Raw genomic sequence first — 25,939 nt, forward strand, 5'->3', positions numbered from 1 at the left:
TCTTTAGAGTCAAGAAAGAGTTGGGTTGTATCGGTTGCATGAGTGTTTTAGTGGTTTAAATGACGCTAGCTGCAAGTGTAATCCACAATGTTAAAACCAGGTTCGAGGTTAAAGAAATGAAGAGTGGTGTTTCTTTTCCAAAGAGAAATAGTCATTTTCTAGCCTAGAGTGACTTTTTCTCTAAGTCAGGTTCAGAACGGTCGTTGTGGATATCAAATTTGAAGATCAGTGCTTCTCAGGTGGGAGGAACAACTCCATTTAGAAAGGCTATACCCATTACTTTTGCTTTAGCAGAAACAGAAACAGAAAAATTAAATACAAAATTATATAAATATCAAAAGAGGTCGAAATAAATTCAACAGTTCCATTCACTGTGGTGATATAATTGTTTGATCCCAGTTGAACATGTTGGTGATTGCAAAGACTTTTGATGGGGACCTATGTCGCTTCAAGCACAGAGCAGTGCAAATCAAGTGCATAAAAGGTCCATGGGAGTTCACGCTTTTGTTCGTGGTGAATGGGGAAAAGTCATGGAAACCCTGGTCTCTTTAGAGGGATGCCGCTGATCTGACCGTTTTGGGGGAAGTTTCCGGCGAATTTCTCGAATCGGAAGACTCTGGAGAATTCACTGTACCTTAAAGGCTGACATAGTCCTATTTAATTAGTTTAGTTACTTCCAGGGCTTTTCCCATCGTTGCGGAGATGTATAAATTAAGCTTCCTGCAAAGTTTTAGGTTTGAAGTCCTTACCAATTACGAGAAATAATTAATTCTTTATTGCATTGCTTAGCAACAGTTCTCCAGGACTTGGGCTATTTTTAGACCGTTGACGTCACTTCGTGACGGTTCGTAAACCAAAGATGGCGTTTGAGACTGTTCTGTTTACATTCGACACTATCAACACCACTTTGCAATAATGAAATAATTTTTTCTGTGTTCGAAAGCTACAGCCAATCGTTATTATATCCCCTTAGGTACAAGTACAGTTTTATAACATTATTGGCACATGTAAACAATATGAATTAATTAATGAACGCTACGAATATGGCAGCCTTTAATCTAGACGCACATGATACGATTTGATCGAAAAAGCAGCACAAGTATGCTATTAATTAATTAAATCAAAGTGAATGAATGAGCATCCAGGTGCTGCTTTTCTCCTGCGCTGAAATCTAAAAATAGTACTGAATCGGTTTACGTCAGTTGCGCCACCACGGACCCAGCAGCCCTGGTAACTGACAAGATCGAGTCGAGTGGTCAAGGGAAGATAACCAAATTCTCACACAAGAGTGCACTTTCCATTGAATGTTGCAACTTAATATGTTCTTTGAAGAAGGTTGTTTTTACAGAGTGAAAATAATCTTTGTGCATGGTACCATTATTTCAAAACCTCAACCTCATCGCATAACTTTCAACACGTTCTGAGGGCGTTTTCCTTTCGATGTTATCCCTTGAATCACTGCGCACTGCAAATCCAATACCATACAGTCAAGGCACTTAGGATTTAAGGCTTTGTACGGGGGATTAAAACACGGTCGTGATAGGGGTCGGCTTCATGTTTGATTTCCTGTTCATTCATTGAAGTGACCTCATGCTCAGATTGTTTAGACCAAACTCACGCCCCTTTACATGTACAATGCAAAGCAAATCTTTCAATGTGTTGCATGTACCACGAAAAAAACACAGGTATAGTCTATGTTTACAAGTTTGCGTTCAATCTTCCATGTTGAAAAATGAAATTAAATCAAAACTGAAAATCGACCTAAATGAGTAGTTGGTTACTTGAAGCTTCAAAAGAAGAGCATTTGTTTCGGTATTAGCGTTTATGACGCTCTTGCGTCAGATGCATATTAAACAATAATTTTAAAAGAAATTTCAGCTTTTCAAATTTAAAAAAACAATTATAATCAACTTGATGCTCTTAAAAAATCGATCTCTTCACTAGCATCACAAACATTTCTCCGATAAGGTATTTAACAAATCAACAACCGCCGGTTGTATTGAATTGATGGAATGGTTACAACGTTTAAAGAAGAAAAAAAGACATTTATATATCACTTCATCGTAAAAAATGCAGAAGACGCAAAATGCATCAAAACGAAACTCTTGAAAAGCACGGATATTATACATGAATTGTAAAATTATTCTTCAGACTGAAACACACACAAATACTGCTACATCTAAACATAGAGCCCACACAGTATGTGGAAAATCAAACATGTTAAATCCAAATCGTATGTTACGCTCTGACCTATTCCGTATCTCAATGTCATTCCTGTTTTATAAAGTTCAAACCACAATCCTCTGAATTCTGAGTGATATAAACATCTTAATTAATGCATAACCACGAACTCTTCACAAGTCAGTGCCTACAGTGTCGAATGCGAAGAAACACAAAGAGCTCCAGGCCTAAAAGTGGCGAGTATTTTACTCGCCATGGCGAGTAGAAACATGTAACTGGCGAGTGAACATTTTCATTTATTCGCCAAATGCGAGTAAAGTTGCTGAAACAAATTGTTGGTTTGGCTAGTAGAGTTTGCTCTCTGGCTAGTACATTTTCAGAATCACAAGCCAAAGGCGAGAACACCATTGTTGGACTTTCAGGGCTGCGGGCCTCCTTAATAGGTCGACACAGTACCGAAAAGTCATTCACTGGTAACAAGTGCCAACCTTGAGGGGGCCAGGACATCCCCGTCCTCCCACTGAGAGGCAGAGAAAAAAATGAGGTTCAAACAATCAGCCATCAAACCCTTGGCACATGCACTGTCACTGACCTATATTCACCAAAAAGAACTTGGACAAAAACACTGAGGTTTTCCCGGGAAGGGCTGTGCCTTTAAGATACCGTACTGAATGCTCATTCCACGGGCGAGAAAGGCAGACACAATATGACAATTAGCACCCTGCAATGTTCGCAAAACGTACAGCAGGAATAACATTTTTAGCACGCACACACTGCTGGAATCGACACCAATGCAGTGGTACCCTCCTTCAAGAGTCCTCCCCCACCCCAACCCCCACCCCCATTCCCATCTACTTCAGACTTTTTAAGAACTCAGTATTTTCTCGCAATTTCTGTCCAAAACCTTGGTAAATTCACTTCCATTTTTGGACGACCTTCTTTTAAAGAACTTATTTTCCCAGATTTGTAAAGCTGGGTTCCACTGTGCAAAACTTGAAGTGCGTGACACAAAGTGACAACTAGCACCCTGCAGTGCGTGACACAAAGTGACAATTAGCACCCTGCAGTGCGTGACACAAAGTGACAATTAGCACCCTGCAGTGCGTGACACAAAGTGACAATTAGCACCCTGCAGTGCGTGACACAAAGTGACAATTAGCACCCTGAAGTGCGTGACACAAAGTGACAATTAGCACCCTGCAGTGCGTGACACAAAGTGACAATTAGCACCCTGCAGTGCGTGACACAAAGTGACAATTAGCACCCTGCAGTGCGTGACACAAAGTGACAATTAGCACCCTGCAGTGCGTGACACAAAGTGACAATTAGCACCCTGCAGTGCGTGACACAAAGTGACAATTAGCACCCTGAAGTGCGTGACACAAAGTGACAATTAGCACCCTGCAGTGCGTGACACAAAGTGACAATTAGCACCCTGCAGTGCGTGACACAAAGTGACAATTAGCACCCTGCAGTGCGTGACACAAAGTGACAACTAGCACCCTGCGGTGCGTGACACAAAGTGACAATTAGCACCCTGCAGTGCGTGACACAAAGTGACAACTAGCACCCTGCGGTGCGTGACACAAAGTGACAATTAGCACCCTGCGGTGCGTGACACAAAGTGACAATTAGCACCCTGCGGTGCGTGACACAAAGTGACAATTAGCACCCTGCGGTGCGTGACACAAAGTGACAACTAGCACCCTGCAGTGCGTGACACAAAGTGACAATTAGCACCCTGCAGTGCGTGACACAAAGTGACAATTAGCACCCTGCAGTGCGTGACACAAAGTGACAATTAGCACCCTGCAGTGCGTGACACAAAGTGACAATTAGCACCCTGCAGTGCGTGACACAAAGTGACAATTAGCACCCTGCAGTGCGTGACACAAAGTGACAATTAGCACCCTGCAGTGCGTGACACAAAGTGACAATTAGCACCCTGAAGTGCGTGACACAAAGTGACAATTAGCACCCTGCAGTGCGTGACACAAAGTGACAACTAGCACCCTGCAGTGCGTGACACAAAGTGACAATTAGCACCCTGCAGTGCGTGACACAAAGTGACAATTAGCACCCTGCAGTGCGTGACACAAAGTGACAATTAGCACCCTGCAGTGCACGGAAAACGTACAACAGGAATAACGGTTTTTGCACGCACAGCGGGAATCGATACCCAATAGTTCAATTACCTTGTGGTGCTCAGACCTCGTAACTCCCAAGCTGTTATCACTCAACCCCCATTGTACTCTGCTAACACAGGCGCTGAAAATCATTGGTATTGTAGTCTTCTAAAAATACACGCCAAAACAGAAATTGCATTGTACTATCCTGAAATACACGCCGGTGTAACACGAGATAATTACTCCCACCAGATTTTTACTCCGGAGTAAAAATTTCGTACAAAAAATGTTACTCCCTTTACGAAAACATTACTCCCCCATAACACGAGAAAATTACTCCCCACAACAGGTGAGTTCCGAGTAAAGATTTCGTATAAAAATGTTACTCCCCTGACGAATAAATAACGAATAAATTACTCCACCATAACACGAGCAATTTAACTTCCACTGCCAGGTGTACGAAACTTTCACTCCCTTGTCCCCTGTTAGTCTTGGTGGTAGGAGGGGTGGAGGGAGGGTAGCGCGACATTCGTTTGCGCGAGATCACATATTAGCACTATCCCTTTGCCTGCGTCCCATTTTACGATATTTTTACTGGAAGTGAAAACAAGTCGCGTAAAGCGAAAATACAATATTTAGTCAAGTAGCTGTCGAACTCACAGAATGAAACTGAACGCAACGCAACGCAGCAAGACCGTATACTCGTAGCATCGTCACTCCACCGCCCGTGGCAAAGGCAGTGCCCGTGGAATTGACAAGAAGAGCGGGATATTCGTTGCGCTGAGAAGGATAGCACGCTTTTCTGTACCTCTCTTCGTTTTAACTTTCTGAGTGTGTTTTTAATCCAAACATATCATATCTATATGTTTTTGGAATGAGGAACCGACAAGGAATAAGATGAAAGTGTTTTTAAAACGATTTCGAAAAAAAAAATTGATAATAATTTTTATATATTTAATTTTCAGAGCTTGTTTTTAATCCGAATATAACATATTTATATGTTTTTGGAATCAGCAAATGATGGAGAATAAGATAAACGTAAATTTGGATCGTTTTATAAATTTTTATTTTTTTTTACAATTTTCAGATTTTTAATGACCAAAGTCATTAATTAATTTTTAAGCCACCAAGCTGAAATGCAATACCGAACCCCGGGCTTCGTCGAAGATTACTTGACCAACATTTCAACCAATTTGGTTGAAAAATGAGGGCGTGACAGTGCCGCCTCAACTTTCACGAAAAGCCAGATATGACGTCATCATAGTCATTTATCAAAAAAATGAAAAAAACGTTCGGGGATTTCATACCCAGGAACTCTCATGTCAAATTTCATAAAGATCGGTCCAGTAGTTTAGTCTGAATCGCTCTACACACACACACACACACACGCACAGACAGACAGACAGACACACATACACCATACCCTCGTTTCGATTCCCCCTCGATGTTAAAATATTTAGTCAAAACTTGACTAAATATAAAAAAAGGGGAGAAAAAATTTCGTGTAGGGAGTAATTTTTTCGTGCCTTGGGGAGTTCTTTTCTCGTACGAAAGGTGTACTCGAAGTAAGAATTTCGTACGAAATTTTTACTCCGGAGTAAATTTTTCGTGGAGTAAAAAGTTTGTGTTACACCAGTATTGAACTCTAATAAACAAGCGCCAAAATTGGTTCTAAGATTTCCGGTTGTCAGTAATCATTATTGGTGCAGATATTGTTTGGGTCTGCGGTCACGGGCAAAATAGAACTGTACGATACCTGATTCTAAATATTGCAGACTTCCGTTTTGACACAAGTGAAGACTGACATTTTTTTACATCTCTAGTTGTAACAGAGAAACAGGACCAGTCAAAGCTCGTATTGAGGAAACATATCCAAATTCAATACCTGATTCTAAACATCGCAGACTTTCGTTTTGACATAAGTGAAAACGGGAATTTTTAACATCTCCAGTAGATGTAACTAACAGAGAAACAGGACTAGTCAACGCTCGTATTGAGGACAATCAATTTACTTGACGTGTTGTGCTGTTACTGCAAAACCTCAGGGATAAATTACAAACGATCGAGAGAGAGAAACAAATATTTGATCGAAGTGATCTTGGTGCCTGTGGTTCTCTATTACCCGTCTAAAGGTGGGTCAAGGCAGGAAAGCGGAACCCAAAACCGGTTTGTTTGTTACTTCCTTTGAAAAGTGCTCCTAATGTTTTTTCAAAGACTTTTAAGTGCCGGCTACTGACAGAATAACAATTTGATTTTTTGCTGGAAGAGTTACCTTCATGGTCCAGAGAGCAATAGATTGGATCAATTTGAAAGCTTTGGCCCTGGTTTTCGCAAACTGAAACCGGTTTGCAGCTGCCAAGAATCACAAATGGCGCTTAACTCAGGAAACATTAACTTTGCATCATAAAAAATCCAATTCCATCGCAATCTCTAGCGTGTGCAATAATGTTGGGAAACAATCATAGCGACGGAAATAAATCGATAGGATCGACAGAAATGCGCTCCCTGAATTGTGTAGGGTGAATGTCAAGGTCCGAGGAATGGAATTGTAGCTCCAGACATTGTTATTTTAGCCATAGGGAACTGTGAGAGGGCGGAAACGAATAGCACTGTGCCCTAACTGCACTGGCGCTAGTAGAGGAAGTATGTGTGTGTGTGTGTGTCTGTGTGTCTGTGTGTGTGTGTGTGTCTGTCTGTGTGTCTGTCTGTGTGTCTGTCTGTATACCTGTGCGTGTCTACGTATATGTGTGTATGTCTGTGTAGGCCTATCTGTCTGTCTCATTCTCTGTCAGTCTGTTTGTGTGTCTATCCGTCTCTTTCTCTGTCTCTGTCTTAATTCTTTCTTTGTGTCTGTCTATCTGTCTGTCTGTCTGTCTGTATGTCAGTCAGTCCGTCCGTCTATCTCTATGTGTTTCAATGTGTCTCTATGTGTCTGTGTCTGTCAGTGTTTTGTTTTGTTTCGTTGAATGCCAACAAGGTTTCTTGGTGTAGTCAAGGGAAAATAATGTGTCACTGTTGAACTTTGAGTCTATAATCTTTGAATATTCCAACAAAAAGCTAATAAATCGTATGACTACACTTTGAATATTTTTACAAAGCTTTGGAAGGATCAGAGATTTTGCTACAGTATCTCTGGAAGGATCGATCTAAACTTGGAAAGGACTAGACGGAAGTAAGGCTGCTGGTATGATCCGATGGCCATTTCATCACGAACGATCTGCTCTCTGCTTGTGTTGATGAGTAATTGTGTCCATCGTTCTTCTCTTCTGGTGCCTTTTCCTTGTTTTGCGTGTTTGGTGGATTTTGTTGGCATTGTTCTATGGGTATACGTGTTACTGGCTGTTGGCACTGTTCTATGGGTATACGTGTTACTGGTTGTTGGCACTGTTCTATGGGTATACGTGTTACTGGTTGTTGGCACTGTTCTATGGGTATACGTGTTACTGGCTGTTGGCACTGTTCTATGGGTATACGTGTTACTGGTTGTTGGCACTGTTCTATGGGTATACGTGTTACTGGCTGTTGGTTTTTTTGTTGTCTTTTTTACATTTAGTTAAGTTTTGACTAAATGTTTTCACATACACGGGGAATGGAGACGAGGGTGGTGGTGTATGTGTGTGTGTCTGTGTGTCTGTGTAGAGCGATTCAGAGGAAACTACTGGGCCGATCTTCATGAACCTTTACAGGAGAATTTCTGACTTTTCTCAAGTGTGCGTTTGGAGATTCTATTGTAACTGGAAATTCGAGTAGCTTATTTAACACACACACGCATGCACGCACGCACGCATACACACACACACACACACACACACACACACACACACACACACACACACACACACAAAATAATCTACTCACATTACTCCGACGATAAACACCTTCCAGCTCCTTTCTCTGCAAACGACATTGTCCAAAATTTGGAATCATGTTTCCGGATATTAACAAACAATCCAATGAATAGGAACACGACAAAAAGCTGTGAGGCGAGCTCAGTCTCTACACATTCACTTCCAAAGTACTCTCTGAAATGTTTTCAGTTTCGTTCGCTCAGGCGTTTAAAATGATAACCAGCAATCAATACAACTGTTTCAAAACTGAATGAACCTTGCTATCCATTTTTGCCCTGCAGGTTTTGAATAAAGTGCTTAGCACTTTCGAGCTCCTGAAGAAATATGAGAGGTCTTGAACAGGCGATATTTAATCAATATCTAATCTTTTCTTAAGCTGTTTTTAAAGGAAGCATGCCTTCTTGTGTACATGGCCGTTTACACCACTACAGATTTGTCCTGTGTGTGTGTGTGTGTGTGTGTGTGTGTGTGTGTGTGTGTGTGTGTGTGTGTGTGTGTGTGTGTCGCTGTGTGTGTGTGTGTGTGTGTGTGTGTATGTGTGTGTGTGTGTGTGTATGTGTGTGTGTTTATGTTTATGTGTGTGTGTTTTATCAAAGACACTTTACTTCTCGTTAATATCATCACATCAGTCAACACAGATCTGTCCATATTCTGATGTGGTGAGATCATTTGCCCACTGAGACAGTTACCAAAAACCAACATTCTGGCTAGTTTCTGCGCAGAGTAAAAAAAAACATTTAGTTTTTTGTGTTTTTTTCGATGGCAGATCTGCGAAATGAATTGAGCATTAACACACCCTCAACCCCCTGCACACGAAGCAGCAAGGCTGTTGAGTTTTGGTATCTTTCTAAATGGGAAAGAGCCACCATAAGCTTAAGCTTGTTGTTGATCCTTAACATGTATTATTATGCTTTATTCATAAAGTGTTGAATAAACACTGTTTAAACCAAAGAGCTCTTTTTTCATCTAAAAGCCTGGAGAGATAATTATGTGGTCACTGATGAGATGGTTCCAACAAGAAGTACAGTGTATGTCTATAATCTTTGAAGGCATGACCAGAAAGTATGCTTCATCATAATCATAATTGTTGTTGGTAAATGAGTAACGGCGAAGTATATTAAATTTTAATCAATCGTTGCTTTTTTTTTATTTTTACAAAATTTGTGAAATGTTTGCATTGTTTCAGTTTGACAGAAAAATATTGATTTACATAATGCTTCGTTGTTTATTCATGACAACTTTGAAACTTTCGCTGATGGCTATAGATTTCGCGTTTTTGATGAATCGATTTGTATTCCTTTTAGTGGATTATCGGCAATACACAAAGTTGACAGAATACACAACTAATATCCATAGCAGAGCTTTAATGTGGGTTCATAACGCTTTTCTCAAGGTCGTGCAGAACGTCCAAAAGTCCTCCTGGTTTTGTGATTGTCTAAAATTCCGCTGCGGAGGTCCTTTGACAGCATACAAATTATAAGATGGGGTCTTTGGACCCTTTTAGTAGAGCGTCTGTTGGCAGCATACAAATTATAAGATGGGGTCTTTGGACCCTTTTAGTAGAGCGTCTGTTGGCAGCATACAAATTATAAGATGGGGTCTTTGGACCCTTTTAGTAGAGCGTCTGTTGGCAGCATACAAATTATAAGATGGGGTCTTTGGATCCTTTTAGTAGAGCGTCTGTTGGCAGCATACAAATTATAAGATGGGGTCTTTGGACCCTTTTAGTAGAGCGTCTGTTGGCAGCATACAAATTATAAGATGGGGTCTTTGGACCCTTTTAGTAGAGCGTCTGTTGGCAGCATACAAATTATAAGATGGGGTCTTGGGACCCTTTTAGTAGAGCGTCTGTTGGCAGCATACAAATTATAAGATGGGGTCTTGGGACCCTTTTAGTAGAGCGTCTGTTGGCAGCATATAAATTATAAGATGGGGTCTTGGGACCCTTTTAGTAGAGCGTCTGTTGGCAGCATACAAATTATAAGATGGGGTCTTGGGACCCTTTTAGTAGAGCGTCTGTTGGCAGCATACAAATTATAAGATGGGGTCTTGGGACCCTTTTAGTAGAGCGTCTGTTGGCAGCATACAAATTATAAGATGGGGTCTTTGGACCCTTTTAGTAGAGCGTCTGTTGGCAGCCCTGCATAAACATTTTTATGAATACCTCGTCGTCATTATTTTTTTTTGCTGAAAGAATTAACATTCAGAAACAGCCAAGCACTATTTTCATAAAACGTTTCATATTTTTCACAAATATGTTTCCAAAGTCAAATACTCTTGATTTCATCCATAGAGATGAAAAATGTTTAAACTTTTATCAGACTGACGAAGAGATATTGATTTACGAAATACGTCGTTGTTTATTTATCACCGTTTGAAGTTTTGCTGATGGTTTTTGTTCGCTAGTATAGCATAAATCAATTTGTTCTTTTCGCGGAGTACTGGCAGCACACCAAGTCAGCAGAATAAACAAAGGCAGAGCTTGTCCTGGCTTTAGCCTGTAATTGCAAGTTACTGGTACATTCACACCTTACCAGAGTCCTTAAAATTAAGCAGGGTGATATGTTTGATTTGAAGGGAAATCTACTTTAGTGCCTTGTATCTTAATAGAAATGGCTGATACTTTTGGTTGATCGACAGGTCCAGTCGCTTTACATTTCTTGTGTCGTTCAGCTTTTGGCATACGTTTCTTGGAGAGAGATTGACAAATACTGTAATAATCACTATATATATTGTAACGACATAGATACAGGTCGGACACTTGGTTTTAAAGGTCCTTGTCTACATTTTTATACCGAAATCGCCATTTGACCATTAAAATGCAGAGTCTATTATCTACAAATATCAACAATACACCCCCTTTCGATCAGGAAAGACGAAGCCAGTGTAGCCGTTTGAACATTCATTGTAGTATTCCAGCGTAGTACTCATAGTAGGATATCCTTATTTGGAAAATGCCAAGCGCTAAACTCCCCTCAAATCCCGTGCATTTTGTGCGTTTAAAAAAAAAGCGTGGACAGCGCTCCAGTGTCAAACTGTTGCTGCACTTGTTTGGGCGTGGCTATAAGCATAGTGACATGAATTTGATTGGTCAGTATTTCTAGGCAAAGCACATGTTCTCAGCAAACAGAAAACAAAATATTGGAAGCGTGAGTCACGCTACCCAAAAATAAAATCTTTGTTTACATATATTTTTTTTCTATAACTTTTTCCCCCATGGTTCATTCATCATCTGACATAACTTTTTAGCAAAATCTAACAATAAGATTATTGAAAAAAAGCAAAAATGTAGACGACCACCTTTAAAGAGGACATAACAAGTACATTACCAGGTGGGGGAAAAACAACAACATTCAAATAAAAGCAAACCTGACAAACATTCATTTTATATTGAACAGGCTGATGATGATGATGATGATGATGAAGATGATGATGAAGATGATGATGATGATGATGATGATGGTGGTGATGATGATGATGACGATGACGATGACGACGACGATGACGATGATGATGATGAAGATGACGACGACGACGATGATGACGATGACGATGATGATGATGATGATGACGACGACGATGTCGATAACGATGATGATGATGATAAAGACGACGACCACGAGGGCGACGATAATGCACGTGACAAAGCGATGAAAATAACAATAGTAGATCATGATGATATCACGACAATGATAATAATCTTTCTTTCTTTCTTTATTTGGTGTTTAACGTCGTTTTCAACCACGAAGGTTATATCGCGACGGGGAAAGGGGGGAGATGGGATAGAGCCACTTGTCAATTGTTTCTTGTTCACAAAAGCACTAATCAAAAATTTGCCCCAGGGGCTTGCAACGTAGTAGAATATATTACCTTACTGGGAGAATGCAAGTTTCCAGTACAAAGGACTTAACACTTCTCACATACTGCTTGACTAAAATCTTTACAAAAATCGACTATATTCTATACAAGAAACAAGGGTAAAAGGAGAAACAGAATCCGTTAGTCGCCTCTTACGACATGCTGCCCAGGGAGCATCGGGTAAATTCTTTCTCGTCCCAACCAATATGGGACTCCCCCTAACCCGCGGGGGGTTGATAATAATCACATATTGATGTAGAAGGTGGTGGCTTAAGTGGCAAGAAAGATCTAAATGCTGGCGATGGATTTTCGAAGAACAGCGACCGCGAAAAACAAGAATGACGATGTTGCTCACGCGAGTTAGTCGCAGCTAGGTAAACATGATACAACAACGCGCTATTTGAGCATAGAAAATGATATTTTTTACGGTGTGCAGAATCTCGACTTTCTGATTGACGTAACAGTAAGTTCGCACTCTTAAAATCTTGAAATTCACATGCGCACACACACACGCACGTACGCGCACAGAAAGCGCGGGCACACACACACAGACACACACACACACACACACAAACACACGCGCGCGCGCGCGCGTACACATGCACAACAGACACGATCACTTACGCGTGCGCACAGACACACACGCACAAACAAACACCACATACACACACACATACACACATGTATACACACACACACATGCACGACACACACACACATGCACGACACACACACACACGCACACACACACACATACACACTCACACACACACACACACACACACACACACACACACCACAACAGCACACACACACACACACCACAACAGCACACACACATCCCTCACCATAGAAGGAGCACTATACGGGCGATGACAGTCAATGTAGCGCTGTACGCGACCCATGTTGTCACGCTCCACAGGCGAGCTCCTCCACCACTCCTCCTCCATCCATCCTCCTCCTTCGTCCCCTCCACACAGCATCCTCGTCGCGCTATGAGGCCTCTCAGGCATCTCCATCCAAGCGTGACGATCCCGGAAGGAGGACTGAGGCCTCAGCTGCTCCATGCAACGCACGTGGCGGTCCATCATATGGGGCGACGGACCGGGTCCATCACGAGGTCCGCCAATATGGAGTCCGCTTCTCGGATCCTCGCTCCACGCTTGATGCAGAGCCTGAATCCTCCGTTCCCGGACCGTGTAAGGGTCCATGCGAGTCGGGGCGGGAGGGGGTCGGCCGTCAGAGGATTGAGGTCTCAACTGGTGGGCTGAAGAAGGTCTTATTCTTTCCGCCATCTTGCTGAGGAAGTCGCAGCTGACGCCCACAGCTGAGGAAGGTCTTATTCTTTCCGCCATCTTGCTGAGGAAGTCGCAGCTGACGCCCACAGCTGAGGAAGGTCTTATTCTTTCCGCCATCTTGCTGAGGAAGTCGCAGCTGACGCCCACAGCTGAGGAAGGTCTGTTCTTGGACGTGAGGTGGTTTCTGTCGGAGTTGGGACGAGGGGGAGGAGGGGGAGGAGCGGAGGGGGAGTTGGGACGGAAGAAGGCGGAGGAGGGTCTGGGTGTGACGTAACGACCTGCAGCGCTGGAGGCTCGCGGGAACATTTTGTTCTTCCGTCTGTCTTCTTCCGTCTCCCCTTCCTCTCCTGCGCCGTTCAGGCCGTAGAATCCTACCTCTTTTCCCCCTACTCCGGAATTATTCTTATTGTCGTTGCTCACATCACCACCCCAACTAACACGAGAGCAAGCGCTCTGAACTCGCCTCGGTGGGACACCCGCATCAGGCGCCGCGGTGTTGACGAGTCTGATTCCCGCATAAGATTCGAACCTCTCCTCTGGACAAAGGACGAAGCTGTCCTTGAAGTCTGGCCGGACACTGTCCAGCTTGTCCTTCTCCTCTTGCTGGAGCTTCACGCGATAGCCTTCGGCCAGCCACGGCACGTGTGTCTCAAGCATGGCGGTGTCGATTGGATTCCACGTGTCAGCGTTTTTGGAGAACTACACAAAGATGAACTGTCCTGTTAAGTTCGATGTACCTCTATGTCACTGGCATCTTCGTTGTTTATTTTGTTCAATCACGATTGTTCACACGCTTTAAATACGTTCTCGGGTGAACTTTCCTGACCTTGTATACACAGCATCCTGGTTCTTGACGGGATGTTTTTTTCCTGTTTTAAAAGCAGACCTGCCTGATGACTTTTCACAAGTAAATTAATCTACACTTTGTGTGCATATAGATTTCAAGCATGCTCACTGCATTGGAAGTTTGGGAAATTTGAGATCTAATATGGTTGTCAAGATCGTCCAGTCTGTTTTCTGCCAAAATTCAAAATGATTAAGCGAACGATATGTGCACAGTTAAATGGCAGTATGTTTCCGTCGCGTAAGCACAGACACATTCGTTCATCTTTGCATGTCGTTGAGGAAATCAGGAATGTACTGACTAACGTCGGTGCATCGACTAACAATTATCAAACAATTCAGATCGCAACAATGTGACGGATCGTATAACCAGAGACTGTAGATTACGGGTTCTCCCTCTACGATCTTTGTTCCAACGTTGCATCCCAAACCAAAGTTTCCTCGGGCAAAATCTGTCCCAAAGCGAACTGCCTTTACGACAGTTCTACACAAACTGATGTGGAAATCAAGACTCAAAAATCAAGACTCAAAAATCAAGACTCAAAATCAAGACTCAAAAATCAAGACTCAAAAATCAAGACTCAAACATCAAGACTCACAAATCAAGACTCAAAGCTTCAAGACTCAAACACTGTAAACTCCTCACCAAGAACAACCAAAATCTGTAGAGCCAGCAGTGACAACAAGTACCATAGAACTCAATCATCTTTCTTTTGGTTATCGGAAGTATACTTCAGTTCGCACAAGGCGACAGGTCACACTCAGCGCACAATCAGACAAAGTTCGTCCCAAGGGCTTTTGTTTACACTGATAATAAATCCCTCGCACCGATAACCACAGGCATCACAATTCAGGCACCACCATGATTCACCCAGCGAAAGAAAAAAGGGGCCACGTCTCTCTGTTTACCCCCTCTATGCGTTTCTCGGTTTGTTTTCATAATTATAATGGAAGGGCGCTGGTTCTGTGCGACGCTATCATGCCTAGGCTGAGCTAGGTGTGACCACATGACGTCATTTCAGCTTTCGTCATCACAGATCTTTTCTTCTTCTTCTTCGTCTTTTCGAACGGGATCCTTTTGGACGTTTTAAGTTCAGCGAGTGGAGTTTTAAGATGAGATGGTTAAAATGGGTCTTTGGGTGGCCCAGGCTCAGTAAAAGTGTAAAACAATATACACAGTTCGTTTCGTCCTATCAGTGTAATTTCCAGAACATCCGGTTAGAAAACACGTGGGAAAAAAACGTGGAAACTTTACAACAACATAGCCTACATGCAGTTATTCACAACTTGCATGACCACGTGACTCAGCAAAATTGACAGACGCAAGCTGAAGGCCATACGGTGGTGGTTTTTTTTTTGGTGTTTTTTGGTGGGGGGGGGGGGGGCAGAACTTCCGGTTACAAACACGTGGGGAAAAACACGTGGAAACTTGGATTGTTTTGACACTGAGATTGATCAGCACACAGAACCCCTGTACACCCTAACCCAGCTGCAGCCACTCACCTTGCAAAGGTATTTCCTCCGTGAAACGTGCTCGCATATAATTCGCGGCACATGCTTAACCGCGTTGGAAACATGTTTCTCCCTTTCCGATTATTTTCCCCGCAACTGACAGATTCCCAGTCACATTCAGCTTTGAGGAAACATGAGAAGCGATTACGTCCCTTTGTTTAAAAACATGCTGTAATGATAAATTTGACGCGACTGTGACGACACTTTTCTTAATTCTTGTCAAAAAGTGTTTTTCCCCACGGTTTTTTTTTCTAACCGGAAGTTTGAGTCCCCCCCCCCCCCTCCCCCCCACAAATGGAAAAGACGAAACATAATGGCGGCTACCATGTGCTAAGTCCTAAACCCTACTACAAGTCGTGGATAGAAACACGAAAAGACCCTGCATGCTTACCCAAAAATCGGCGTATGAATGGCGGGGTAGAAACGGTCATACACGTAAAAACATGAGTGAACGTGGGAGTTTCAGCCCATGAACGAAGACAAAGAAAAGAAGATTACGGGGAAAACACATTTGAACACAAACTCGCGAAGAAGTTTGGATCGTTTGCTCCGGAACTGCAACGTCGATATGCCAAAACAAAACATTCTAGCTCAAAACGCAGAAACAGGCAGGTAGTGTCACATTTTTTATGTGGATTTTGAAGAACTGCTCATAATTTACATATCAATCCGATCCGGTCTTGTTCTTCTCTCCGTCACACCCCCTGTAGACCGTTATTTCTGGCGACGCAGCAGTAATAGGAGCAGTGAAAACGTCCCTTTAAGCAAATATGCATTCAAGATTTGGAACTTTCTGGTGAAACGTGTCAATCACATGCACCATAATAAAGATATAATATAGGCGCAAGTTGCTTTTTAGACCTTGGTATGCACTTCGGTGCGCACTTAGTTCTTTACATTTTAATATTGATGACAAGAGTTGAAAACTTTTAAAATATTAAACCATTTTACTGATTCAAGTGCCTGTTGGGGAGCATTGCGCAACGGTGACAACTCCCCACACCCCTCAGTCTGCACTCGTTCTGAACCGACAGTTGACACATTCGTAAGTCGGTTACAGACATAGTATGTTAATATAACTATGCCAACATTTTTGTTTTCTCCGGCGAGAAAATCATGATGCAGTCAGACTGGATTAAAATACACATTTTAGACGAAGAAGAATGTTTACCCCAGTATATCACGTAGGGATGTAAGTAAATCCAATCGTGCTTTGAATTGAACGAACACAAAGTAGACAAACATATGCCCTAAACAAACCACGGAAAACCACTCAGCTAGCTTAGTCTATAATACTAATAGCGGTGTGCTATTACTTCCTCACCACTACCCACTTCGAACGGCGAACACATTCGAATATCTCATCATCCACAAATTCCTCACAAACTTCACAATGATTCACTCTTAACGCGTACGTGAGAGAACTTATGTATACATTCGTTTGATAGCCTGTTTGTCGTCTGCTTTCAAACAGAAATTCCCGTTACCCGCTACAAGCTGTCTGCTGTTCGCTCAACAAAACGTTTTTGTTGTTTTCCTTTCGCTGGTCTATGAAGCAAGGTAGTTACGAGTACGGCCTAAACACGCATTGCGGCTTTCTCCCAGCAATTATCTTTAGAGTCATGAAAGAGTTGGGTTGTATCGGTTGCATGAGTGTTTTAGTGGTTTAAATGACGCTAGCTGCAAGTGTAATCCCCAATGTTAAAACCAGGTTCGAGGTTAAAGAAATGAAGAGTGGTGTTTCTTTTCCAAAGAGAAATAGTCATTTTCTAGCCTAGAGTGACTTTTTCTCTAAGTCAGGTTCAGAACGGTCGTTGTGGATATCAAATTTGAAGATCAGTGCTTCTCAGGTGGGAGGAACAACTCCATTTAGAAAGGCTATACCCATTACTTTTGCTTTAGCAGAAACAGAAACAGAAAAATTAAATACAAAATTATATAAATTTCAAAAGAGGTCGAAATAAATTCAACAGTTCCATTCACTGTGGTGATATAATTGTTTGATCCCAGTTGAACATTTTGGTGATTGCAAAGACTTTTGATGGGGACCTATGTCGCTTCAAGCACAGAGCAGTGCAAATCAAGTGCATAAAAGGTCCATGGGAGTTAACGCTTTTGTTCGTGGTGAATGGGGAAAAGTCATGGAAACCCTGGTCTCTTTAGAGGGATACCGCTGATCTGACCGTTTTGGGGGAAGTTTCCGGCGAATTTCTCGAATCGGAAGACTCTGGAGAATTCACTGTACCTTAAAGGCTGACATAGTCCTATTTAATTAGTTTAGTTACTTCCAGGGCTTTTTCCCATCGTTGCGGAGATGTATAAATTAAGCTTCCTGCAAAGTTTTAGGTTTGAAGTCCTTACCAATTACGAGAAATAATTAATTCTTTATTGCATTGCTTAGCAACAGTTCTCCAGGACTTGGGCTATTTTTAGACCGTTGACGTCACTTCGTGACGGTTCGTAAACCAAAGATGGCGTTTGAGACTGTTCTGTTTACATTCGACACTATCAACACCACTTTGCAATACTGAAATAATTTTTTTCTGTGTTCGAAAGCTACAGCCAATCGTTATTATATCCCCTTAGGTATACGTACAGTTTTATAAGATTATTGGCACATGTAAACAATATGAATGAATTAATGAACGCTACGAATAGGCAGCCTTTAATCTAGACGCACATGATACGATTTGATCGAAAAAGCAGCACAAGTATGCTAGTTAATTAAATCAAAGTGAATGAATGAGCATCCAGGTGCTGCTTTTCTCCTGCGCTGAAATCTAAAAATAGTACTGAATCGGTTTACGTCAGTTGCGCCACCACGGACCCAGCAGCCCTGGTAACTGACAACATCGAGTCGAGTGGTCAAGGGAAGATAACCAAATTCTCACACAAGAGTGCACTTTCCATTGAATGTTGCAACTTAATATGTTCTTTGAAGAAGGTTGTTTTTACAGAGTGAAAATAATCTTTGTGCATGGTACCATTATTTCAAAACCTCAACCTCATCGCATAACTTTCAACACGTTCTGAGGGCGTTTTCCTTTCGATGTTATCCCTTTAATCACTGCGCACTGCAAATCCAATACCACACAGTCAAGGCACTTAGGATTTAAGGCTTTGTACAGGGAATTAAAACACGGTCGTGATAGGGGTCGGCTTCATGTTTGATTTCCTGTTCATTCATTGAAGTGACCTCATGCTCAGATTGTTTAGACCAAACTCACGCCCCTTTACATGTACAATGCAAAGCAAATCTTTCAATGTGTTGCATGTACCACGAAAAAAACACAGGTATAGTCTATGTTTACAAGTTTGCGTTCAATCTTCCATGTTGAAAAATGAAATTAAATCAAAACTGAAAATCGACCTAAATGAGTAGTTGGGTACTTGAAGCTTCAAAAGAAGAGCATTTGTTTCGGTATTAGCGTTTATGACGCTCTTGCGTCAGATGCATATTAAACAATTATTTTGAAAGGAATTTCCGCTTTTCAAATTTAAAAAAACAATTATAATCAACTTGATGCTCTTAAAAAATCGATCTCTTCACTAGCATCACAAACATTTCTCCGATAAGGTATTTAACAAATCAACAGCCGCCGGTTGTATTGAATTGATGGAATGGTTACAACGTTTAAAGAAGAAAAAAAGACATTTATATATCACTTCATCGTAAAAAATGCAGAAGACGCAAAATGCATCAAAACGAAACTCTTGAAAAGCACGGATATTATACATGAATTGTAAAATTATTCTTCAGACTGAAACACACACAAAAACTGCTACATCTAAACATAGAGCCCACACAGAATGTGGAAAATCAAACATGTTAAATCCAAATCGTATGTTACGCTCTGACCTATTCCGTATCTCAATGTCATTCCTGTTTTATAAAGTTCAAACCACAATCCTCTGAATTCTGAGTGATATAAACATCTTAATTAATGCATAACCACGAACTCTTCACAAGTCAGTACCTACAGTGTCGAATGCAAAAAAACACAAAGAGCTCTACCAGGCCTGAAAGTGGCGAGTATTTTACTCGCCATGGCGAGTAGAAACATGTAACTGGCGAGTGAACATTTTCATTTATTCGCCAAATGCGAGTAAAGTTGCTGAAACAAATTGTTGGTTTGGCTAGTAGAGTTTGCTCTCTGGCTAGTACATTTTCAGAATCACAAGCCAAAGGCGAGAACACCATATGTTGGACTTTCAGGGCTGCGGGCCTCCTTAATAGGTCGACACAGTACCGAAAAGTCATTCACTGGTAACAAGTGCCAACCTTGAGGGGGCCAGGACATCCCCGTCCTCCCACTGAGAGGCAGAGAAAACAATGAGGTTCAAACAATCAGCCATCAAAGCCTTGGCACGTGCACTGTCACTGACCTATATTCACCAAAAAGAACTTGGACAAAAACACTGAGGCTTTCCCGGGAAGGGCTGTGCCTTTAAGATACCGTACTGAATGCTCATTCCACGGGCGAGAAAGGCAGACACAATATGACAATTAGCACCCTGCAGTGTTCGCAAAACGTACAGCAGGAATAACGTTTTTAGCACGCACACACTGCTGGAATCGACACCAATGCAGTGGTACCCTCCTTCAAGAGTCCTCCCCCACCCCAACCCCCACCCCCATTCCCATCTACTTCAGACTTTTTAAGAACTCAGTATTTTCTCGGAATTTCTGTCCAAAACCTCGGTAAATTCACTTCCATTTTTGGACGACCTTCTAATTCTTTTAAAGAAATTATTTTCCCAGAGTTTTAAAGATTTCAAAAGCTGGGTTCCACTGTGCAAAACTTGAAGTGCGTGACACAAAGTGACAATTATCACCCTGCAGTGCGTGACACAAAGTGACAATTAGCACCCTGCAGTGCGTGACACAAAGTGACAATTAGCACCCTGCAGTGCGTGACACAAAGTGACAATTATCACCCTGCAGTGCGTGACACAAAGTGACAATTAGCACCCTGAAGTGCGTGACACAAAGTGACAATTAGCACCCTGCAGTGCGTGACACAAAGTGACAATTAGCACCCTGCAGTGCGTGACACAAAGTGACAATTAGCACCCTGCAGTGCGTGACACAAAGTGACAATTAGCACCCTGCAGTGCGTGACACAAAGTGACAATTAGCACCCTGCAGTGCGTGACACAAAGTGACAATTAGCACCCTGAAGTGCGTGACACAAAGTGACAATTAGCACCCTGCAGTGCGTGACACAAAGTGACAATTAGCACCCTGCAGTGCGTGACACAAAGTGACAATTAGCACCCTGCAGTGCGTGACACAAAGTGACAACTAGCACCCTGCGGTGCGTGACACAAAGTGACAATTAGCACCCTGCAGTGCGTGACACAAAGTGACAACTAGCACCCTGCGGTGCGTGACACAAAGTGACAATTAGCACCCTGCGGTGCGTGACACAAAGTGACAATTAGCACCCTGCGGTGCGTGACACAAAGTGACAATTAGCACCCTGCGGTGCGTGACACAAAGTGACAACTAGCACCCTGCAGTGCGTGACACAAAGTGACAATTAGCACCCTGAAGTGCGTGACACAAAGTGACAATTAGCACCCTGCAGTGCGTGACACAAAGTGACAATTAGCACCCTGCAGTGCGTGACACAAAGTGACAATTAGCACCCTGCAGTGCGTGACACAAAGTGACAATTAGCACCCTGCAGTGCGTGACACAAAGTGACAATTAGCACCCTGCAGTGCGTGACACAAAGTGACAATTAGCACCCTGAAGTGCGTGACACAAAGTGACAATTAGCACCCTGCAGTGCGTGACACAATGTGACAATTAGCACCCTGCAGTGCGTGACACAAAGTGACAATTAGCACCCTGCAGTGCGTGACACAAAGTGACAATTATCACCCTGCAGTGCGTGACACAAAGTGACAATTAGCACCCTGCAGTGCACGGAAAACGTACAACAGGAATAACGGTTTTTGCACGCACAGCGGGAATCGATACCCAATAGTTCAATTACCTTGTGGTGCTCAGACCTCGTAACTCCCAAGCTGTTATCACTCAACCCCCATTGTACTCTGCTAACACAGGCGCTGAAAATCATTGGTATTGTAGTCTTCTAAAAATACACGCCAAAACAGAAATTGCATTGTACTATCCTGAAATACACGCCGGTGTAACACGAGATAATTACTCCCACCAGATTTTTACTCCGGAGTAAAAATTTCGTACAAAAAATGTTACTCCCTTTACAAAAACATTACTCCCCCATAACATGAGAAAATTACTCCCCACAACAGGTGAGTTCCGAGTAAAGATTTCGTATAAAAATGTTACTCCCCTGACGAATAAATAACGAATAAATTACTCCACCATAACACGAGCAATTTAACTTCCACTGCCAGGTGTACGAAACTTTCACTCCCTTGTCCCCTGTTAGTCTTGGTGGTAGGAGGGGTGGAGGGAGGGTAGCGCGACATTCGTTTGCGCGAGATCACATATTGGCACTATCCCTTTGCCTGCGTCCCATTTTACGATATTTTTACTGGAAGTGAAAACAAGTCGCGTAAAGCGAAAATACAATATTTAGTCAAGTAGCTGTCGAACTCACAGAATGAAACTGAACGCAACGCAACGCAGCAAGACCGTATACTCGTAGCATCGTCACTCCACCGCCCGTGGCAAAGGCAGTGCCCGTGGAATTGACAAGAAGAGCGGGATATTCGTTGCGCTGAGAAGGATAGCACGCTTTTCTGTACCTCTCTTCGTTTTAACTTTCTGAGTGTGTTTTTAATCCAAACATATCATATCTATATGTTTTTGGAATGAGGAACCGACAAGGAATAAGATGAAAGTGTTTTTAAAACGATTTCGAAAAAAAAAATTGATAATAATTTTTATATATTTAATTTTCAGAGCTTGTTTTTAATCCGAATATAACATATTTATATGTTTTTGGAATCAGCAAATGATGGAGAATAAGATAAACGTAAATTTGGATCGTTTTATAAATTTTTATTTTTTTTTACAATTTTCAGATTTTTAATGACCAAAGTCATTAATTAATTTTTAAGCCACCAAGCTGAAATGCAATACCGAACCCCGGGCTTCGTCGAAGATTACTTGACCAACATTTCAACCAATTTGGTTGAAAAATGAGGGCGTGACAGTGCCGCCTCAACTTTCACGAAAAGCCAGATATGACGTCATCATAGTCATTTATCAAAAAAATGAAAAAAACGTTCGGGGATTTCATACCCAGGAACTCTCATGTCAAATTTCATAAAGATCGGTCCAGTAGTTTAGTCTGAATCGCTCTACACACACACACACACACACACGCACAGACAGACAGACAGACACACATACACCATACCCTCGTTTCGATTCCCCCTCGATGTTAAAATATTTAGTCAAAACTTGACTAAATATAAAAAAAGGGGAGAAAAAATTTCGTGTAGGGAGTAATTTTTTCGTGCCTTGGGGAGTTCTTTTCTCGTACGAAAGGTGTACTCGAAGTAAGAATTTCGTACGAAATTTTTACTCCGGAGTAAATTTTTCGTGGAGTAAAAAGTTTGTGTTACACCAGTATTGAACTCTAATAAACAAGCGCCAAAATTGGTTCTAAGATTTCCGGTTGTCAGTAATCATTATTGGTGCAGATATTGTTTGGGTCTGCGGTCACGGGCAAAATAGAACTGTACGATACCTGATTCTAAATATTGCAGACTTCCGTTTTGACACAAGTGAAGACTGACATTTTTTTACATCTCTAGTTGTAACAGAGAAACAGGACCAGTCAAAGCTCGTATTGAGGAAACATATCCAAATTCAATACCTGATTCTAAACATCGCAGACTTTCGTTTTGACATAAGTGAAAACGGGAATTTTTAACATCTCCAGTAGATGTAACTACTAACAGAGAAACAGGACTAGTCAACGCTCGTATTGAGGACAATCAATTTACTTGACGTGTTGTGCTGTTACTGCAAAACCTCAGGGATAAATTACAAACGATCGAGAGAGAGAAACAAATATTTGATCGAAGTGATCTTGGTGCCTGTGGTTCTCTATTACCCGTCTAAAGGTGGGTCAAGGCAGGAAAGCGGAACCCAAAACCGGTTTGTTTGTTACTTCCTTTGAAAAGTGCTCCTAATGTTTTTTCAAAGACTTTTAAGTGCCGGCTACTGACAGAATAACAATTTGATTTTTTGCTGGAAGAGTTACCTTCATGGTCCAGAGAGCAATAGATTGGATCAATTTGAAAGCTTTGGCCCTGGTTTTCACAAACTGAAACCGGTTTGCAGCTGCCAAGAATCACAAATGGCGCTTAACTCAGGAAACATTAACTTTGCATCATAAAAAATCCAATTCCATCGCAATCTCTAGCGTGTGCATTAATGTTGGGAATCAATCATAGCGACGGAAATAAATCAATAGGATCGACAGAAATGCGCTCCCTGAATTGTGTAGGGTGAATGTCAAGGTCCGAGGAATGGAATTGTAGCTCCAGACATTGTTATTTTTGTCATAGGGAACTGTGAGAGGGCGGAAACGAATAGCACTGTGCCCTAACTGCACTGGCGCTAGTAGAGGAAGTATGTGTGTGTGTGTGTGTGTGTGTGTGTGTGTGTGTCTGTGTCTGTGTGTGTGTGTGTGTGTGTGTGTGTGTGTGTCTGTCTGTATACCTGTGCGTGTCTACGTATATATGTGTGTATGTCTGTGTATCTGTCTGTCTCTTTCTCTGTCTGTGTGTCTATCCGTCTCTTTCTCTGTCTGTCTTCATTCTTTCTTTGTGTCTGTCTATCTGCTTGTCTGTCTGTCTGTCTGTATGTCAGTCAGTCCGTCTGTCTATCTCTATGTGTTTCAATGTGTCTCTATGTGTCTGTGTCTGTCAGTGTTTTGTTTTGTTTTGTTTCGTAGAATGCCAACAAGGTTTCTTGGTGTAGTCAAGGGAAAATAATGTGTCACTGTTGAACTTTGAGTCTATAATCTTTGAATATTCCAACAAAAAGCTAATAAATCGTATGACTAACATTGCACTCACATATATCAAACTTATGTGATCTTGGCAAAAATCTATTCCCCACAGTTGCGAAAAACTATAAATTGTGACTGACACAATCCTGTGACAGGGAGGCTTCTCTAGAGACCCAATATGAGCAAGCCACTGACCACATAACTCACTTCCAGCCAAACAGTCTGAATGATATTGATAACGTCACGACCGTTATGACTGTAGACATTGGCATTGTAGGCCTACATTCTATGTTCACGGATACAAATCTGATTGCCAGATTGTTTATGAAGCCGGTTATATTCAGCATTTTAACCGCAGCAATAAATGAATGAATGAATAAGTTTCTGCTCCCGGACAATCATACCATGCGAAATCACAATGAGAAAACTTGGACCAACGTTTAGAACTTCGAGTATTATTGTAGGCTACTTGTAGATCCTGCAATGTAGCAGACGACACGATTCACATGCACCGGCAATGCTGGAAACTCGATCAAGTACACACACAGACACACTTCACAGAAAATCACAAGTATCGGTCACATTTGTGCACTCTCTACTCTCACAATAATCCGACCGAAAGAGTTCGTTTCTTGTTCACTTCTGATCGTTGAAATATGTTCCCTTTACACTGAGGGAGAAAATCCTTTCAGCGCACGGACGATCGAACACAAACCCACACCGGAAAAATACTATCGTACTTGTCAGGGGCGTGTTCTTCGTTTGCGCACGTTTCGGTGACGTCACTAATTGTCGTCTGCTACTCCGGTAAACTCCCACCGGATCGACCCGTTTGATTTTGTATCGATGGTCACGGATGATTTGATCGTAAATACTCATTTGGACTTGTCAATTTTGTACGGTAGCTTCATGGTTCGTTCTAAAGACCAATCAGGCATTCTGTTATTTGGAAAGTGTGAAACAAATCTTACGTAGTCAACTCCTATCCGAATGTAAAAGTAGCGGAATCATTTATCGGGAGTACCTTGGGGGCAAAACAATGCCGGTGAATTGAAATCATGCCTCCCTCTGTGCTAAATCAAGACAGTAACTGTGGTTTAGTTTTACCGTTCAGTGTTAATACGCCCCCTGAACTGAGAATGAACTTGAGGAACTTAAATCACTTGACTTACTTTGACTTATTCCTGTAGACTCCCTGTGGAGCATAGGGCCGCAACTTAAATCACAGATCAAAATAATTCCGCTGTATGTTACACCACTATCCAATGTGAATAATACTGGTTAAATCTGACCAAAACAACAACAAC

At 42.0% G+C, this 25,939-nt stretch overlaps 2 protein-coding genes across 2 annotated transcripts in view; both read right to left on the reverse strand.

Moving 5' to 3' along the window:
- Nucleotides 1-25,939, reverse strand: part of LOC138975064 (uncharacterized) — a 97,366-nt gene that overhangs the window by 60,468 nt on the left and 10,959 nt on the right. The window lies entirely within an intron of this gene.
- On the reverse strand, nucleotides 2,645-25,347 carry LOC138976636 (uncharacterized). Its single transcript, XM_070349507.1, has 4 exons — nucleotides 25,037-25,347; nucleotides 12,862-14,180; nucleotides 8,166-8,201; nucleotides 2,645-2,701 (listed from the first exon to the last, which is right to left on the reverse strand). Exons 2-4 carry the CDS (start codon nucleotides 13,966-13,968, stop codon nucleotides 2,645-2,647), a joined length of 1,200 nt encoding a protein of 399 aa, XP_070205608.1. The 5' UTR covers nucleotides 13,969-14,180; nucleotides 25,037-25,347.

Source organism: Littorina saxatilis, linkage group LG9 (assembly GCF_037325665.1).
Source record: "Littorina saxatilis isolate snail1 linkage group LG9, US_GU_Lsax_2.0, whole genome shotgun sequence".
In the NCBI taxonomy this organism is placed as follows: domain Eukaryota; kingdom Metazoa; phylum Mollusca; class Gastropoda; order Littorinimorpha; family Littorinidae; genus Littorina; species Littorina saxatilis.

Bases quoted from the DNA above. Each gene is read 5' to 3' on its own strand.
- LOC138976636 (XM_070349507.1), bottom strand. From the start codon at position 13,968: ATGCTTGAGACACACGTGCCGTGGCTGGCCGAAGGCTATCGCGTGAAG. The intron at 8,202-12,861 runs GTGAGGGATGTG...TGTCGTTTGCAG, and splicing joins CGTATAGTGCTCCTTCTATG to AGAAAGGAGCTGGAAGGTGT. The intron at 2,702-8,165 runs GTGAGTAGATTA...TCTGCCTCTCAG, and splicing joins GTGTTTATCGTCGGAGTAAT to TGGGAGGACGGGGATGTCCT.